Consider the following 17,162-nt stretch of genomic DNA (forward strand, 5'->3'; position numbering starts at 1 on the left):
CCCCCCCCCGGAATCTATCCTTTTTAAAAGAAATGTTCTAAGACTAAAGCAAGACACTGGGACTGAAGCATCCAGGAGTTCCCTGTCTGAGCAATTATCTAGCTACCCTACAAATAACACATTTAAATATATATATATTTATAAGCCTGCCTGAGCATTTCAGGACCCAGAGCTTTTATTCAGAGCTTTTGCCCAGCCCAACAGCATTCCACCCTGCTTACCCAAAGTCCTGCTTTTCTTTTCTTTTTTTTTGGACCCCCATAGGGGGATTTTTTTTTAATTTGCATTTTCTATAAACTACAAAGAAACAAGGAAGGGTATCTACATACTATGGGTGAAAGTAAAGAAAAACCTCTAAAAACCCAAGAGATGGTGGTCATATAAATTGCTTATAAAATTAGCTTAACATTATATAAGCTTTTTACTTTGCTACTTTGAGTGCAAACTTCTTCATGCTATTACTAGAATCTCCAGCAAATCTGACTATATAAAGAGCTCTATAAAGATAATGCTTTAAGTTCATTTTACCGAGAGTCCAGAGATCAATAAGAACTCATTTCCCCCCCCTTTTTTTCTTTCTCTGTCTATAGCTTAGTTTAGGGGCAGCAGCCACCCGTTCAGAAGCTGAGTCCTCGTCAGAGGGCGCCAGTAATCCTTCTTCTTCACTTCCCTCATTGCTGCCGTCTTCAGCTTTATCTTCTTCACCTGCTGGATCGCCATATTGAAGTAAAAATTTGCATGCCTTTTCTACAGAGTCAATTTTCACCTTTTTGTCTTTGAATTTGAAGAGGATGCCCTCGGGTACACTCCATCTGTAGGCGATATTATTTTTCTGTAAAAACAACACAAAATCTTTGAATTTCTTTCTCTTCTTCCTTATTTCAAATGGAATGTCCTTCAGGATTCTTATTTCTTTGCCTTTGATTTTCAGGATGGTTCCACTTGTTGCTTTCAAGATTTAGATTGTGGTGAGATTCCTGGAGAATCTCACCACAATCCCACCGGGCAGATTATTCTTTCTTGTGTATTCAGAATACGACCTATAGATCGTATGTATTTCACTTTGTAAAAAATCTGCTTTTAACTCTGCCACCGGTGCCACAGATTCACATACAATCTGCTTCAAATCTTCTCCTTTGACTTCGGAAACCCCCTGGAAGTTTAGGACATAGCTTGCCTTTTCCATTTGCAGCTGTAAAAGTTGAGCCTCATCAGTTGCTCTTTTTCTCCATCACCTGCATTTGTTTTTTGAGCTTCTGAGTTTCTGGTTTCTCTTCAGATCGCATTGGAGCTTCTGAGTGTTGGCATCGACTTCTTTGAGTTCTTGTTCCATTTTTTCTGTCTTTTTGGTAGTTTCATTTAATTCGGTTTGCTGTGCATCAAATTTTTGATGTAATGACATCATTTGATCCAGCAGAGGGCACAAAGCCTCATTCAGCATACCTTGGAGTAGTGTCCTGCCTAGTAGCAGAACTCGCTGGGCTGGCATTTCCGGCTGAGAACTTCAGTTTCGTTTGCTTCTCCTTCTTCGGAGCCATGTTTGAGAATTGTTTACTTTTTATATAACATTATCCAAGTCTCTTAGACCTCTAAAAATGCTTGGTAAGTTCTTTAGAACTCTTTATTATAGTTTATTTTGCTTTTACAATCCATCCCCCTTTGTAACTTCGTTAAATAACTCAGATTTTTTTCCTTGCAAGGGGGAGTCGTCCCCCCCCGGTTTAATAAAGGGGGGCTTTCGGCTTTCTTTCTGGCGTCTTCGCTTCACGAACACTCATAGTAGCGTAGATCTCACCTTCTTCGGCCACCAAGCGCTTGTCCCGGTGCGCATCCCCGAGACCATGTAGGAAATCAACGGCAGGACCGTCGGGGCAGGGAACAGTCCCCCTTCGCCGGCTGTTTGCCGGAGGAAGGGCCCTCCAAGTGTCCCATGGCTAGGAGCACATCAAAAGGGCTCCGGGGGGGGATGCGTACCATTTCACCCCCTCCCATCCGCTGATTCAAGGCTCGCGACTCCCGGAGCACCGGGAGATTGCAGCCACCATTGAGGGAGCCAAAACCAGAAGTCCAAGTCCAGCTTTTCCTACTTCTCTCTCTCATCACCTCCTGCCCTTCTAATTTTGCCATCATGGCAATCACCACAAAGTGCAAACACAAGTTTCTGACCGGGCAACCTGCCTAGGGCAATTACTGCTCAGCTCAGGGAGTGGCAAACGGCACTGATGATGCCGTGCATCACCCACAATGGCAGCAGGACCTAAAACCGACAAGTCTGCTCTCCTCATGGCAAGCTAGCCAAAAGTCAGATACTGTAAGGGAGGGGGAAGAGGAGAATGGAACATTAGGATTTCCTTCTTGTCAATCAAAGTATTAGATAAGAATATGGAGCAGAGGTCCAACGGTGGCTTTTAGCCACAAGGTATAGATAGGGACTCTGGGGCAAGTGATGCTCTGTATTCTTGGTGCTTGGGGGGGGGGGCGGCAACAGTGGGAGGGCTTCCAGTGTCCTGGCCCCACTGATGAACCGCCTGATGGCACCTGGTATTTTTGGCCACTGTGTGACAGAGTGTTGGACTGGATGGACCATTGACCTGACCCAACATTGGCTTCTCTTATGTTCTTAATGGAGGGAATCCAGGCTGGGCTTACTCCTCCCACCAGCTCTCTAGGTATGATTTTCGAGTTTTTGGACATACAGTGACGGCAGCGTCTGAGATAATCCTCAGGGAAAAGAAGTACCTTTAAACAGGGACGAAGAACATAAACAGGCTGGACATGCACAGCCCGTGGAAAAGTGAAAATTCAGGAAGAAACCAGAGTAATCAGACACCAGACATAACCAATGTTCCCTTCTGAGTTAGTGTGAGCTAGCTCACAATTTTTTAGCCTCTGGCTCACACATTTTTGTCTTCGCTCAGGAAGGATGGCTCCAGAGCAAACTAACTTATGCAGCAGCCCAATTGCTCACTCACAACTTTAACTGTTGTCTCATTATGTTTTTCTGAATGAAAAATTAAAAGAAAAAGAGCAGTTTCTGTCCGAGCTCTCTCAGCCCCACCTACCTCACAGGGTGTCTGTTGTGGGGAGGGAAAGGGAAAGGAGATTGCAAGCCGCTCTGAGACTCCCTTGGGTAGTGGAGGGCGGGGTATAAATCCAATCTCCTCTTCTTCTTCTCTTCTAATATATGTGTGCAGGGACAGAGACTTTGACACCTGTGGGGGCTAGGACGGAAGGCTGCTGAGAAATGGCACTCCAAAGTATTTGTCCAGAAACCTCGATCCAGGTCAGACTGCAGAACAGCAAGTAGCTCTTGAGTATCAGCTGCCTTATCAAGCAAAGTGCTTATTGTCAATACCAATGCTTAAACACTGTCCAGGCAGCTTTGTAGACGTGGCCTGTGGGATTTTTATGTGAAGCTTTTTAGCCAAGCAGAAACCTTTAAGATCCTGTTTCTCTACTCTCCGAGATCAGGATGAAAAGGCAATGGTCACGAGGGATGTCGGAGACCTGGCTGAGTGCAAGGGTGGCTAGAAACCAGAGGGGCCCTTCTACTCATCAGGATGGGGGGGGGGAAGAGACTGGATTTATACCCCATGGCCCTTCACTACCCAAAGGAGTCTCAGAGTGGCTCACAATCTCCTTTCCCTCCCCCTCCCCACAACAAGACACCCTGTGAGGTAGGTGGGGCTGAGAGAGCTCTCTCAAGGACTGCCCTTGAGAGAACAGCTCTGAGAGAACCTGTGACTGACCCAAGGTCATGTCAGCAGCTGCATGTGGAAGAGTGGGGAATCAAACCCAGCTCTCCCAGATTAGAGTCCGCACTCTAAACCACTACACCAAATTGGCTAGAAAATATTCTTACGTATAGGGATGTGTCGCTGGTGACCAAGATCCAAGTTAATGCATGCCGTAATATTCCCCATGACTATGTCTGGGTGTAAAAACTGGACAATGAAGAAAGCTGACAGGAAGGAGGAGGAGGAGGAGAGGAGATCCTTCACTACCCAAAGGTGTCTCAGAGCAGCTTACAAACTCCTCCCCCTCCCCACAACAGGCACCCTGCGAGGCAGGCAGGGCTGAGAGAGCTCTGAGGGAAACTGCTCTTTTTCAAGGACAGCTCTGACAGAAGGTCATCCAGCCAGGTGCAAGTGGAGGAGTGGGGATTGGGGAATCAAACCCGGGTCTCCCAGATTGGAGTCCGCGCACTTAACCACTACACCAAACTGGCTCTGGATGGTCCTCTGCCTATGGGGAGAATAAGAGTAACAACCTTGGCCTGGATTCCCTCCACCAGTGACAGAGAACAGAGGGCACAGCACGCTGGGCCAGAAGACAGGAAGCTCTCGCAATACATCCCAGAGGCTGGGAGATGCATGGGACCAAGGTGCAACCACACCAGAGGTAGGAGAGCTACGGTCTTCATTGTTAAGTATGAGGAACCTGCCTTTCGTGTAGTAACCCTCACCAGCGTCACGGCCATCAAACACTTCTTAGCGGTCTGCATACAGAGCTTAAACTGTTGCCAACCCTGGGCTGGAGCCTATGAGTCCCCTTCCTCAGGTCCTTCTCCACTGGGAAAAGAGGTCCTCTCTGCTGGATAATGCCTTGGCGGAAAAGAGCCCAAGGGGGTCATGCCTGCTGTGATCCTCCAAAAGGTAGGCATGCTGCCTAGTGCTGTCCCCAATTAACCCGTCTCCCAGTTCTAGCACCTGAACACACTCCGCTGTTTTCATTTCCATTCCTACTGCCAAGCAACCTGGAACATTTTGTGTGACAGAGACTGAGAGAGGCACGACGATTAGGGTACGGCCAACGTCACGGCTGACTTCTCACCCACAGGCGAGTTGCAGGTTCTTTCAGATTCCAGCCACTCTGCGACAAATCAGGTGAGTGTGCTGGCAAAAGTCCTGGCACGTGGCCAAGAACAAAGTGCTAAAGCTACTTCTATCCGGCCTCATGACCTTTAATAAAGAACATGCTGAGTCACGGTAACTCCCACAAGCTTCTGTTCGGCAGTCACACCTATGAAGTCTCGTTCCTGCCAGATCTGCTCAGAACTAGCCAATCTGCAGAATAGCAGCTACTCGCATGCAGGCCCTCGAGAAAACAGACCCTCATGCTGAGCCATGGGCAGCCAGTGCAGAACATAGGAATTGTAGGAGGGAAAGAACAAAAAATGAGGAAGGATTCAAGCGCAAACAACCTGCCCCATGAGAACCCTGTACCACCTCCCTGGCCCTTGTAGGGCATCTGAGTGTACCAGTGTGTCAAGAGTTACTAAAAACCAGTGAATGCCAGAAACCTGTGTTCACAGAGGCACTCGGGATGCCACATTGCTCACCACCCAAAGGTTCATGCTCTCTCCCTTCAAGGGAATACTTACAGGTAAGGGATTTGATAAGGAATGCTGTGGTGACGATCGTGCGACAGGTGGCACGCTTCTCCCAGGGCTCGTTCCGGGACCGCTTCCCCCAGCAAACTAAGAAGGGGTGGTGGGGGGAGAAGAGATCAGTGACTACACACCAAGCAAATAGGATTCAGTACACTTTAAGGGGAATTTGGAAACAATGGTGCGATCTGCATACAATACAAGGGACTACCAGAATCAAGACATAAGAATATAAGGGAAGCCAGCATTGGATCAGGCCAATGGACCATCCAGTCCAACACTCTGTCACACAGAGGCCAAAAATACCAGATGCCATCAGAAGGTCCAGCAGTGGGGCCAGGACACTAGAAACCCTCCCACTGTTGCCTCCCCCCCAAGCACCAAGAATACAGAGCATCCCTTGCCCCAGACTGAGAGGTCCTATCTATACCTTGTGGCTAATAGCTACTGATGGACCTCTGCTCTGTAAGTTTATCCAATTCCCTCTTGAAGCCGTCCACGCTTGTAGCTGCCACCACCTCCTGTGGCAGTGAATTCCATGTGTTAATCATTCCTTGGGTGAAGAAATACTTCCTAACCCGACCGCTCAGCAATTTGAGTGCCCACGAGTTCTTGTATTGTGAGAAAGGGATAAAAGTACTTCTTTCTCTGCCTGCTCTGTCCCATGCATAATCTGGCAAACCTTGATCATGTCACCCCTCAGCCGTCGTTTCTCCAAGCTAAAGAACCCCAAGAATAGGGAAAGGGTTCCAACCCTTTTATCATTCGAGTTGCCCTTTTCTGCACTTTTTCCAATGCTATAATATCCTTTCTTCTGAGGTGTGGTGACCAGAACTGCACACAGTATTCCAAATGAGGTCGCACCATTGATTTATATAGGGGCATTATGATACTGGCTGATTTGTTTTCAATTCCCTTCCTAATAATCCCCAGCATAGCGTTGGCCTTTTTTATTGCAGTCGCACACTGTCTCGACATTTTCAGTGAGTTATCTACTACGACCTGTGCTTTCTGTCCCTAAAGCCGGCTTTAAAGATGGGGTGCGTGGTCACTTAGAGCAGCTGCTAAATCAGAAGGGGCCCCAGCTCCAAGGTGCTTCTGTGGAACCTAGACTCCCTGCCTCAGACCAGCAACCAACAAAACAGTCTCTAACACAATTTGAAAGGACAGGACCTGCCAGCGTGCACACGGAACAGGCTTACCTCAAAATAATCACTGATTTTATGCCCCCTTGGAGTGACAACTTTGCCTGCAAGGAAAACAACAACGTTACCTATCGGGCGGCATTCAGTCTTTAAGAACCATCGGAAAAACACTACTAGGCTTCAGGATCAAATCGTGGAAATCAAGACGGGGAATGGCACCCTCACGTATGGGCATGCCTGGTGACTCTGGGGCATCTGCAGGCTCAGGGGTCCACGTGCCGTAGGTCACAGGACCCCCTGCTGACCGACACTGCTGACGGAGGGATTTATGGGAGTCACGTGCACTTTGTGTGGCTGCCTTCCCTTTTCTAAGTGCGCGTGGGATGCGTTCTCTTGCAAACAGCAGCTGCCTTTCCCCCTGGACCACCTTCTGGTGCTTCCACATTGGCTTGTTGGTGTTCAACCGGAAGGGCTGGTGGCGGCTTTGTTAGTAGCAAAAATGTTAGCGGGGACCAAACTGTAACTCCAGTAAGGGCTGCTAACAGACACCCCCCTCCCCAAACAAGCACATGGAAACAAACCGAAGACCCTCCCAGCTTTTGGAACTCTGCCACCCTAAGGACTCTCCTCTCGGCAGCCCCAACTCTGGTACCGGCTGTAATGCATAAGGGGCTGCTTCAGGTACAGGACTGTTTTCATGGATTCCCATGGGAGAAAATGGGAGCGCCGGAACACAGGAAGACGTCGCAGCGGAACGCACAACCCGCAATGGCCTTTCCCGGGGGAATCGCAGACCAAGAAGGGATTTGGGATGGGAGAAAAGGAGTTGAAGCCGCGTGAGGGTTGGGGGGGGGGAGTGGCAGAGGTGCCACAACTGTGATGCCAGAGGAGGAAAAGGGCATCAGCGGCAGCCACAGCTACTGACCCAGGCTCTCGGTGACTCCCAGGGGTTAGGAGCTGCTGGCTGCCATTGGCCACAGTTGGTACAAATTTGTGCAAGAAATAAAACATCAGAAGGGGACAGAGACACTTAAGATACCACTCTAAGCTTTAGAGTCCAAAATGAGACCTTCAACAGGAAATAAGGGCTGCCTAAAACATTTTGTATATGTTACAAGCACATATATTAATATTTCATTAATTTATAGTCCACCTTTCTCACTGAGACTCAAGGCAGATCACACAGCACAAGTGACATCTAATAACGCAATCGACTGGAATTACAGAAATTCGAAACAAAGCGAACAGGGACAGATATAATTTGCTAAGCAACGCAGAAAACGGCAGGAGATAAGAAGAATTCCCCTCCCTACAACAGACACCCTGTGAGGTAGGTGGGGCTGAGAGAGCTCTGACAGAAACTGCTCTTTTTCAAGAACAGCTCTGACAGAACTATGGCTTGCCCTAGGTCACCCAGCAGCTGCAAGTGGAAGAGTGGGGAACCAAACCCGGTTCTCCCAGATTAGAGTCCACGCACTTAACCACCACACAAAATTGGAGACGGTGAGATCATCCAGCAAACAGAGAGCTATACAGAGTGGTATAGTTCACAGTCCCATGCCTTTTATTAAAGCATCCTCCCGAACCATTCTGTTACAATACAGCTGTCAACTATGCTGCCATAGGAGGAGGGAAGGGAGTCTGCTGGGTGAACATCTTACTGTCCAGGAATGTCAGCTTTCTCTTCGCTCATGGCCCTTATCTAGTTTCCTGACCTTGATGCTTCGTGCTCGCTCCTTCCCTGGGAACCTGTAGTCGTTCCTTTGCGTGCGTAAGGCTAGCACCTCGGATTGGCTTAACTCCATCAGAAGGCCCCGCTTTGAACATAGTATATCTTTTCCCCTCCCACCTGGTGGGTCAACTTTTGCACAGCATGTACGTACAGATGACCTGCCACTACTGAACTCAATAAGCTTGATCCTTCTAAGGAACGTTGTTGAGCCTGAGTGCTGTGGGACTCTGACAACAGCCCTACTGCCTCTGTACAAATGCCCTCCGGAACCATGCTGTGTTAAATGGCTTTGCAAAAGGACAGGAGCCCGGGAGCCTTCCTGACTTCCTCAGGCAGGCCATCCCACAAGGAAGGGGCCTCAGCAGAGAAGGCACCGTGTACGGGCAGTGCTGATCTTGCACATTTGCAGGCAACATGCGCCGTTTCCTGTACAGCAGCACAGCGACCCCCAAAGCAACATGGAAACGGCATGCGGCAACTGCATGTTACTTTCTTGTATGTTTAAAGCACTGGCTGCAGCACAGTGCACGTATGCAAAAAAAAACCCCAACAACAGTGAGAGTAAGTGCCAGATTAAGCCGCGGTAGGCCTAGAAATGTTTTTCATGTTAACGGGGACAACAAACCGTCTCTGAAGGGAGGGGCACTGCTCAAAGACCAGGATCATAACAAGCTGCCAACACCCCCAGGAGGCAGGCGCACGCTCTCGGAGGACAAGAGAATTCTCTAACAACCGGCCTCATTACTGACTGTTTGCAAATGCTCGTCAGAGGGCCCGGAGCACAGGTTACCTTGACTGGTCTCAAAGGGCTCAGCTTTCCTCTTCCTGTTGCGCTGGTCATTCTGCTTTTTCTCAGGAGTCTTCAGGGGAAGGGAGGGAAAGCAGAAAACACTGAAACCAATTCCCACAGACCTTCCGGGATTTAAGTACATTAATATACACTTGAAATGGATGCTTGTTCACTGCACCTCATACCCTTGCCGTTTCGCAGACAGGTTAAGCTCACCACGTTTGAGTCTAAAGTGTGGTGGGTGGCAAATCACTGGCTATTACACCTCCTCCCAAAGCAAAGAACTGAGATAATAGGAGTCCTTTAGCCTGACTGTAATATACGTCAGAGCTAAATCGTTTTATGATTTTTGAAATTTTTTTTTGAAGTGTTCTTTGTTTGCTACAATGGGAAAACTGAACAGCACAAAAAGTTATTTTGTCTTGCTAGAACAGATCCACATGACTATTTTCCTACTGGAGGTATGAAACCAATTTGTGTAGCCCAGTCTTCTTAAAACATCTGCTCTTGCAAGGTTGTTTTAGATATATAGACAGCACTCAGGCATCTGAGGAGGAAGAAGGCTTAGTATACAGTAAGCAGCTTTTCATAAGAGCCATCATTTTGTAAAACAACTGTGTTAATCTACCTACAGAGGGCATGTTTGACCAGAAAATATCTGCTCCACAGTCCCAAGACAAGCTAGGGATTCAGGGTGTCGAGGAGCATCAAGTTCACTTACCTCCAATTCTTTGTCACTTAGAGAACCCACACTGCACAAACTCTGATTGGAAGATTCACTGTTTAATGGACCCTAGTACAGAAGGGGAAAAAAGAAAAAAAATATTTTCACAAACATCCAAGCCATTTCTTCTAAAGCAAAAACATATCCATGAGTATTTAAAGAGGAAGAAGAGATTGGATGTATACCCCACCCTTCAGTACCCAAAGGAGTCTCAGAGCAGTTTACAATCCCTTTCCCTTCCCCTTCCCCTCCCCACAACAGACACCCTGTGAGGTAGGTGGGGCTGAGAGAGCTCTGACAGAAACTGCTCTTGAGAGAACAGCTCTGAAAGAACTTGTGACTGACCCAAGGTCACACCAACAGCTGCATGTGGAGGAGTGGGGAACCTAACCTGGTTCTCCCAGATTACAGTCCATGCTCTTAACCACTAGACTAAACTGGCTCCATCACCATCCAACATTACAGCATCCACATCTTTGTGCAAACTGATTGCATCCTGAATGACAATGCTCTTATTTCCAAAATTTCAATGCTGTTCTGGACTAAACAGAACCAAAACATAGGCCAGTAAATTCTGCCAGAAAGAAAGACCTCCAGGTTGCTTAACACAGGTGCTGAGTTCCCTTCCTGTGTCTACTTCAAGGAAGCAGACAAACGTATAAAAACTTTCAGGAAATGTACAGCACTCTAAGCAGGCTGTGAATTCAAAATGAAGACCATCCTGCATTATACTTAGCTAGGTCTCCTTAGCAGTTGCAGAACCCCACACATAAAAGCTTCCAAGGAACAGTGATGATCCAAGAAACTTACATCCCAGTGCTGTATCAGACACAACTGCAATCTCTTCCTAGCACACAAGTATCTGTTACATTAAGTAAACAAGAGGTGGTAAAGGAATGCATGTTCATCATGATGCTGTAAACAAAGAAACAGAAATGTCTCGCCTGCAATAACACAACAATTCTATCCCACTTTCTGCTTGACTACGTTCATGCAGAAAGCAGAGAACTATATGAAGTATAATCTGACTAGCAGAGGATGACAGAACACCACAGAAGTTAAAAATGGGAAGGGGAGGGTTGGGGAGGATTATTCTGGGACAGTGAATCTTTCTGTTTCTTTCTGTTTCTCTGTTTGGTTTGGCTCAGTAAACACCGTTTTAGCTTCTCTAAAAAAAAGTGTTGAGTTGCAAAGAGAAAAACTAAAATGGACATGTATCGCTATTGTGAGCTGAAACATGTAGGCTATAATACAACAATCTCTGTAGATTTCTGCAAGGGCTTTCACATATATAAGGAAGCTTCTTGCCTCTTTTTAAATCACAGAGTTGTTTTTTGGATCTTTATGAGTTTCAAAGGCACCCCGCCAAGCAGTACAGCGTGCTTTCATCTGGAAGAGGAAAACAAAAAGTCCAGTTGCATGTAGTCAGCAACCTCGATGTCCCCCGGATTGATGTCAGAGACCTTAAGAGGAAGGAGGAATTTTCAAGAAGAGATTGAATTTATACTCTGCCTTTCACTACCCAAAGGAGTCTCAGAGCGGCTTACAATCTCCTTCCCCTCCCCACAACAGACACCCTGTGAGGTCGGTGGAGCTGAGAGAGCTCTTCTGAGGACTGCTCTTGAGAGACCAGCTCTGAAAGAACTTGTGACTGACCCAAGGTCATGCCAGCAGCTGCATGTGGAGTGGGGAATCAAACCCGGTTCTCCCAGATTAGAGCCCACGCTCCTAACCACTACACCAAAGAGAAAGAGACTGTCTTCTTCACACAGCAGAGGTCTCAATCCCTCAGTCCTAAATATGTAGGTGTTCTACTCCCTCCCAAGTTCTTCAGGTCGCTACCCTCCTCCAGTCTGTGACACAAGTTCGAGTGATAATGAATTTGTAGGACACCACTGCAAACAAGAAAGGGAACAGAAACAGACAATTTACAATAGGGATGACATTTCATTCACGCCTGAAGACCAAAATATTCTTTCTCAAGAAGACTGATCAAAAATGTGTACACAGCTGGGTAGGGCCTTGACAAATTTACTTTGGCTCTACAAGCCAGCCCAGAAATCTAGGAGCAGATTCATTTTTCAGTCTTCGAGGTTTCCTAGTGCATTGAGCACATTTTCTAATTATTGACCCCACAAAGCCTCTTTATAGTTTCTTCTAATTTTTATTAAAGCCATGACAAAAGCGTCACAGTATGCAATATTGGGATAATCGTGGTTGTCACTGCCACAACCAAAAGTTATCCTCCAGCCTTAGCCTTATGTCTCATAATGTGGTCCGTACTGTGGTGCCTTGTGTTGAGTAATTCATAATTAGACTGATGGTGGGGTGGAAGTTGTTGAAAGCCTGGTGAAATCTTTTGAGGGATTCTTTGACATACCCTGCTACAAATTCTATTAGTCTTTAAGGAGCTACTGGCCTCCTGCTCTTTTCTACTGCTACAGACAAACTAACATACATCTTCATATATAACCTAAGACCACATTGCAGCATAATGGAAGTTAACTCTGCTGTACTTAAGATAAGTGAAAAAGCTGACATCAAAAGAGAAACAATAAAGATAAGTAAATAATTTGTAACTATCAGAGTAGTACATCCAAAATTTTCAATCATCAATTGTTTCTCTACAGTTATTCATAAATGTTATATTACAAGTCAAAATAGAAGGAAAAATCAAGTGCAAGAGCTAAAGCACCTATTTTCCTCCTACTTAAGGCTTTTTATCCACTGTTACCCAGGAGCTTATTAATGCAAGCATACAATAAACAACTCTCTGACATTTAAATGGGATGCAAAGTAAGGCTTAAAGAACTGTATTAAAGGAGAGGTGCCAATGGACAGGCGTTCAGAAAACACCGTTCTAGATCCACCATGAAAACTTTGGCGTACCGTGGAGCCATGTGGGTGCCCATTGATTTGGAGGTATAAGGTCCCACCAAACCTGAAGTCGTTATGAGTGAGAACAAACACGCAAAATTCAGCGGCAAGATCTGCTGCAGTGTTATAATTACAATTACTCCACACAAGAGAGAAACTTCTTGGACACCACAGTATGGATACACGAGGGACACATAAGTTCAACATTATACCAGAAACCAACAGATCGGCAAACATCTCTACATGCCTCCGGCTACCACCCCGACCACATCAAACAATCCATTGTGTATAGCCAAGCCCTACACTACAGTTGCATCTGCTCCTCTGGCTCACCCAGGGACAGCTTGCTACAAGACAATCCCAAGGAGAATAACAGAACACCACTCTGGGTCACCTACAACTCACAACTCAAGCCGGTTCAACGCATTATTGATGACCAACAACCCATGCTGGATAGTGACACTTTCCTTTCACAGGCACTTGGTGGGGGGCAACCTTTTCTTGCTTACAGACAGCTTGCTAACTTAAAACAACTTCTCACCTGCAATGACGAACTACTTAACTGTAACATGGATTCTGGAACCAAGGCCTGAAACAAACCAGGATGCCAGGTTTGCTCTCATATATATCATAGCAACACCGTCTCTGGAGCTAGCAACATCAGCCATACCATCTCAGGTTCATTCTACTGCTCATCCTGTAATGTGATTTATGCCATCACATGTCAGCAATGAGTGTCATAGATGCAACGAACATAAAATTGAGCAAACTTCAGAGGACGGCGGAAGACAGGAAGGCCTGGCGTGATTTGGTCCATGGGGTCGCGAAGAGTCGGACTCAACTGTGCGACTGAACAACAACAATGTCAGCAATGCCCTTCTACCCTCTACATTGGACAAACAGGCCAGTCCCTTCAACAAAGAATTAATGGACATAAGTCTGACATTCAGAACCACAACATTCAAAAACCAGTGGGGGGAACATTTTCACCTTCCAGGACATTCGGTTGCTGACCTAAAAGTAGCGGTTCTCTTACAAAGGAATTTCAAAGGGAGATTAGAGAGACTGCTGAATTGCAATTGATAATGAAGCTCAAGACAATGCATCCACCTGGACTGAATCGAGACCTAGGTTTCCTGTCTCATTACCAATGCTGATTTCTCCACACCTATTACACCTCAGCATATCTCACCTAATCCAATCACGCCTGCTATTGTTATTCACCTGCTATACTAATTTGCCTGCTAATGTCATTCGACATCTGAAACCACTCCACTTTCTAACTGTATCTGAAGAAGTCAGCAGTGACTCAAGAAAGCTCATACCCTGCCACAAATTTTATTAATCTTTAAGGAGCTACTGGACTCTTGCTCTTTTTTACTGCTACAGACAGACTAACACAGCTACCCATCTTGATCTATCTTCAGTGGGATTGTGTGCTGTTCAGAGAGAGGATTTAAGAACCTGCACAGACATCACCAATACTGAGAGAATGATGGGGGGTGGGAATGGGATATAACCTTGAACACTTTGTTTCAGATGACTATATTACAATGCAGACAGAAAGCAAAAGAAGAGAGATGGGAAAGAGGGAAAAACTGAGAGCAGAAAAGTAGAACTGACTGTCATTGCATTAATGGGGCGCATTAATGGGGCAGAAGAATTAAACGTTACCCTCACCCCCTAAAAGGATATTAAAGATTTTTAAAAACACAGAAATGGGCCAAGAATTGAAATCTGGACCACAGACAGAAACTGGAATGAAACGCAAGAGGGAACTATAAGCAGCTGGCTAAAAAGTACAAGAGAGACAGAAGTGAAAGAGAAAGAACAAGCCCAGAAAATTCCAAACCAGCATGGGAAACCAGAACAATGACGGAGAGCCAGTCTGGTGTAGTGGTTAGGAGCACGGACTCTAGTCTGGGAGAACCGGGTTTGATTCCCCACTCTCTACATACAATTGCTGCTGTGACCTTGGATCAGTCACAGTTCTCTCAGAGCTGTTCTCTCAAGGGCAGCTCTGGAGAGAGAGCTCTCTCAGCCCCACCTACCTCACAGGGTGCTTGTTGTGGGGAGAGGAATGGAAGGAGATTGTAGGCTGCTCTGAGACCCTGCGTGAAGGATAGGGATATAAATCTCTTCTCTTCTTCTTGTATCAAATCCAGATCAGGTAGAAACAAGAACTGCTTAGGTTTTGGCCACAGAGAGCACAAGCAATCTTTGTTAAGCATCTAGGAGTCAGAGAACTTGCCAGTCTTCAACAGAACAGTCTGCCCAACTGACAACCCACTTCTGCCAGTGCCCAATTATCAAAAATCATGAGATCTGCATGTAAGAGAACGAAGACTGGTTTCAGAGGTCATGTGGTTCTTTTCACAGGACATCTAGCTTCTGAACAGCAAGGTTAAAGACATTTTGTTCTGGCGATTTCCTCATCCACCATAAAAACTAGAAATTTCTTTTTTAAAGGAACACCAGAGTTGGCACACTTAAGATTAATAATAACAGCTGAAGCCATACTAACCTTTGCAACACCTGCTCCAGTGAACCTGGCCTCAAGCAGTTCCTGCCGTCGTGGGTCCAGGCTATGCAATTCTTCCATCATATCTATTAAAAAACAAGAGACGTCCCACAAAAACAGTCATTAATACTAGCAAGAATTAAAGCTTGCCAAGACAACTCTAAAGTGAAAACAAACGTGAACCTAAAGTAGTGTTAACAGCATTGGGAGATCACACATAGAAAGGTATATAGCACTACAGCTGTGTCAGCTTTAAGTGGTACAATTACCACCAGAACTGACCCATCATTCCCATTTCTCCAGTGACAACTACCGGCCAGTTGAGCTCTACCGCATGTCCCCAAACAAGCATTAATTGTTCCTTGTTTGAAAAGCACAGTCAAAACTAATTTAATCATCTCTGTCCGTCTCTACAAATTGTTCTGCTGGTGTCTCTTTGTGGCGAACTCCCATCTCTTGTACTCCATCAACGAAAGGAGAGGGCCATGGCAGATCATCCGCTTGGCATGCAGAAGGATCCAGATTCTGTCCCTGGAATCTCCAGCTAAAAGGTTCAGGCAGTAGGGGATATCAAAGGCCTGGACCAGGGACCCTGGAGAACTGCTGCCAATCACAGTAGACCACAATGACCTTGGCAGACTAATGGGCTAACTCAGTATCAGACAGCCTCATGTGTTCAAGAAGACAGATGTGTTCAAGGACTGTGGGACACATTACAACACCAATAGGGAGACCACTAACAATAGAAAAACTGAGGAAGTAACAGTGAAGTGCAGACCAAAGTAGTGCAGTCACTGGAGGGGGGTATGTGAATCCCGTGAAAAACTACTAAGTCGGAAAGAGTTGGCAAATGCCAACAAACTGAGAGGCTCCTACATTCGTTGCAGTTAAGCGCAATCCTCCCTCTAAGCTGTGGAGTCTTGTGAGCAAAAATTCTACTTTGTGAGCTACTGGCATTAAAGTTGTGAGCGGGCGATTGGCTGCTACATAAATTAGTTTGCTACATAAATTAGTTTGCTTGTTCATCTATCTCTAGTACCAGTCAGAATCATACAACCAGAAGGAACCAGGGGGGCATGGCTTTTATCAATCACTACACCCTTATATAAAAACAGTGCTAAAGTACTGGTGGAAAACAGCTATGTCGCCATGGGAAACTATGACATCCATCATTACTTTTCTCAGCTATCCATTCTGAGGAACTGCAACTGCATTTCCATCATATACCACTTTTATAGCACACGTGTCACTATTATTGGTTTATTTCATACTGTGTACGAGCTAAAGCAAAAATGTGTGAGCTGGAAGCCAAAAAACTGTGAGCTAGCTCACACAAACTCAGATTAGAGGGAACACTGGTTAAATGTACCTTATTTATTAAAATCTAAAAGGTGACTTCAGTATGACTTGGTTTACTTCCAAAACACACCAAAGAGAAAAAGCATGTTCATTTTCAACAGATCAGTCTGACCAAAATATACTTTCTCTCCTGAAAATGTCAGTGGTCCCTCATAGCTTCTTTCAAGAAACAGAGAGATGAGGATCCTGAGTTTGCAAACCATCCTCCATCCATACACCCCTACAGCAAGGACAGAAGCAGTTAGCTCTGAAACCCCAACTGCTTACATCATCCATCAAATAACATTTATTACCTAGGGGAAAGTACCTGAATCCCAAGCCCTCCCGCACACTGTACCCAGAAGATTCTAGGATTCTTTCACCACTCTTGCCTGACCTTACTGTTTGTTTAATGAGGCCCCCATTTCCTTTTAAAGGTAAAGGTTTCCCCTGCTTGAAAGCCAGTCAAACCCGACTCTAGGGGGCGGTACTCATCTCCATTTCCAAGCCAAAGAGCCTGCGCTGTCCGAGACGTTTCCGTGGTCATGTGGCCAGCATGACTAAATGCCGAGGCACGCAGAACGCTGTTACCTTCCCACTGAAGCAGTACCTATTTATCTACATGCAGCTTCTTGCTTCCAAACTG

General features: G+C 46.0%; 1 protein-coding gene across 2 annotated transcripts in view; it reads right to left on the minus strand.

Moving 5' to 3' along the window:
- TLK2 (tousled like kinase 2) overlaps window positions 1-15,262 on the minus strand; it is a 60,427-nt gene extending 45,165 nt beyond the window's left edge. For both annotated transcript variants that reach the window (XM_015425993.1, XM_015425992.1), the window contains exons 1-5: window positions 15,182-15,262; window positions 9,778-9,849; window positions 9,057-9,126; window positions 6,592-6,638; window positions 5,384-5,479 (exon numbers count right to left, since the gene is read on the minus strand). In XM_015425993.1, the coding sequence (XP_015281479.1) occupies window positions 5,384-5,479; window positions 6,592-6,638; window positions 9,057-9,126; window positions 9,778-9,849; window positions 15,182-15,262 (366 nt within the window). The remainder of the gene's footprint in view (window positions 1-5,383; window positions 5,480-6,591; window positions 6,639-9,056; window positions 9,127-9,777; window positions 9,850-15,181) is intronic.
- Between the last annotated feature and the right edge of the window lie 1,900 nt (window positions 15,263-17,162).

This window comes from Gekko japonicus, unplaced genomic scaffold (assembly GCF_001447785.1).
Source record: "Gekko japonicus isolate JY-2015 unplaced genomic scaffold, Gekko_japonicus_V1.1 scaffold4094, whole genome shotgun sequence".
Lineage (NCBI taxonomy): Eukaryota > Metazoa > Chordata > Lepidosauria > Squamata > Gekkonidae > Gekko > Gekko japonicus.